Below are 1,200 nucleotides of genomic sequence, written 5' to 3' on the forward strand. Positions count from 1 at the left end.
TGGAAGTAAGCTCTTATTGCTATTGTTTTTCCAACCATTGATCGATCTCTGTTTTTTGTGCTCTCAGGGAAAGTTAAGGGGAATGAATGAACTGAGTGGGACAGCAAAGCCTCCAAGTGGACAGAAGAACATCAAGGCTCTTGTTGACCATGTGTATGAGATTGCCAACCTCCTACAAGTGCAGAGTTTGAGTGACAGTGTATTGAAGTAAGTTGAATTGTCTCTGTTTTTTTGGTTTATTGCATTATTTTTTTAATTCACATGAATTGAATACGAGCATTGTGAAAAATGTGTTTTGACAATCTATGCTTAATGTAATTGAATTGCAGATATTATAGCGACTACATAAATACTGCTTGGGCTGAGGTTGGTCATTTAATTTTCTGAAATGAATAATGCACACACATATTGAACAAAAACAAAAAGACCAGATTTACTACATCCATTCACTTGAAGAAAAGAGGCAGAAAAACAGCCTGCTAGTTTTTTGCCACAAACCATCAGCAGGCATATTACTGTATATAAATGGCAGCTAATGATTACTGCCCATCGCCCTTTTAACAATTAATTTTGCTGTATGTGGTAAAGTATTATTTTAAATCAATTAAGAGGCATATATTAGATGATGCATAATTTGTACTTCCAAGTAGTCACCATCTCCCCATGTGTGCTAGAAATACTTGGATTCTTAATCACTCATGGCACCAGGTAGGCTTTAATACTAGATCAATACTCGGGCACCTTAGCCAACTGACCCATTTATTACAGAAGTTTTATGTAAATAGGTGTTTCTATATTTGTCATTGTGAGATACAATAAAGTTATGTATATGCTCAGAAATCATTGTTTTGGAACTAATTTTTCAACTAATGCAGTAATGCAGTTCTATAGTGGAAAACAATAGAACCCATTAGAGGAACAGAGGAACCCAAGAGTAATTAACAACATTTTTTCTCCATCTCTACCCTCAGGTTTGGAGGTCAGACAGCTTCAGGGAAAGTTTTGGTGCTTCTGAGCTTGTCCGTCCCAGAGGATACAGCTGAATGTTCAATCACCATCAACTGTGAGAAGATGGTTGTTTCATCAATGCTTCTGAAAGAGTTGCAGTCAGCTTTAGCCAAGGACTGAAAGACAATCTAGGGAAAATTAGTATTAGGGTTAGCCACTTGCTAGTGGGACAAGATTGCTTTTTTGTTTAGC

The 1,200-nt window shown here is 36.8% G+C and overlaps 1 protein-coding gene across 1 annotated transcript in view; it reads left to right on the top strand.

Annotated features, from left to right (window-relative positions):
* The window catches only part of LOC119588699 (AP-3 complex subunit beta-2-like), a gene marked incomplete in the record, with an annotated part of 6,145 nt that extends 5,015 nt beyond the window's left edge, over window positions 1-1,130 (top strand). The window contains 2 exon segments of the mRNA XM_037937337.1: window positions 68-207; window positions 972-1,130. Of these exon segments, the coding sequence (XP_037793265.1) occupies window positions 68-207; window positions 972-1,128 (297 nt within the window).
* Window positions 1,131-1,200: the final 70 nt, after the last annotated feature.

This window comes from Penaeus monodon, chromosome 24, assembly GCF_015228065.2.
Source record: "Penaeus monodon isolate SGIC_2016 chromosome 24, NSTDA_Pmon_1, whole genome shotgun sequence".
Classification (NCBI taxonomy): Eukaryota; Metazoa; Arthropoda; class Malacostraca; order Decapoda; family Penaeidae; genus Penaeus; species Penaeus monodon.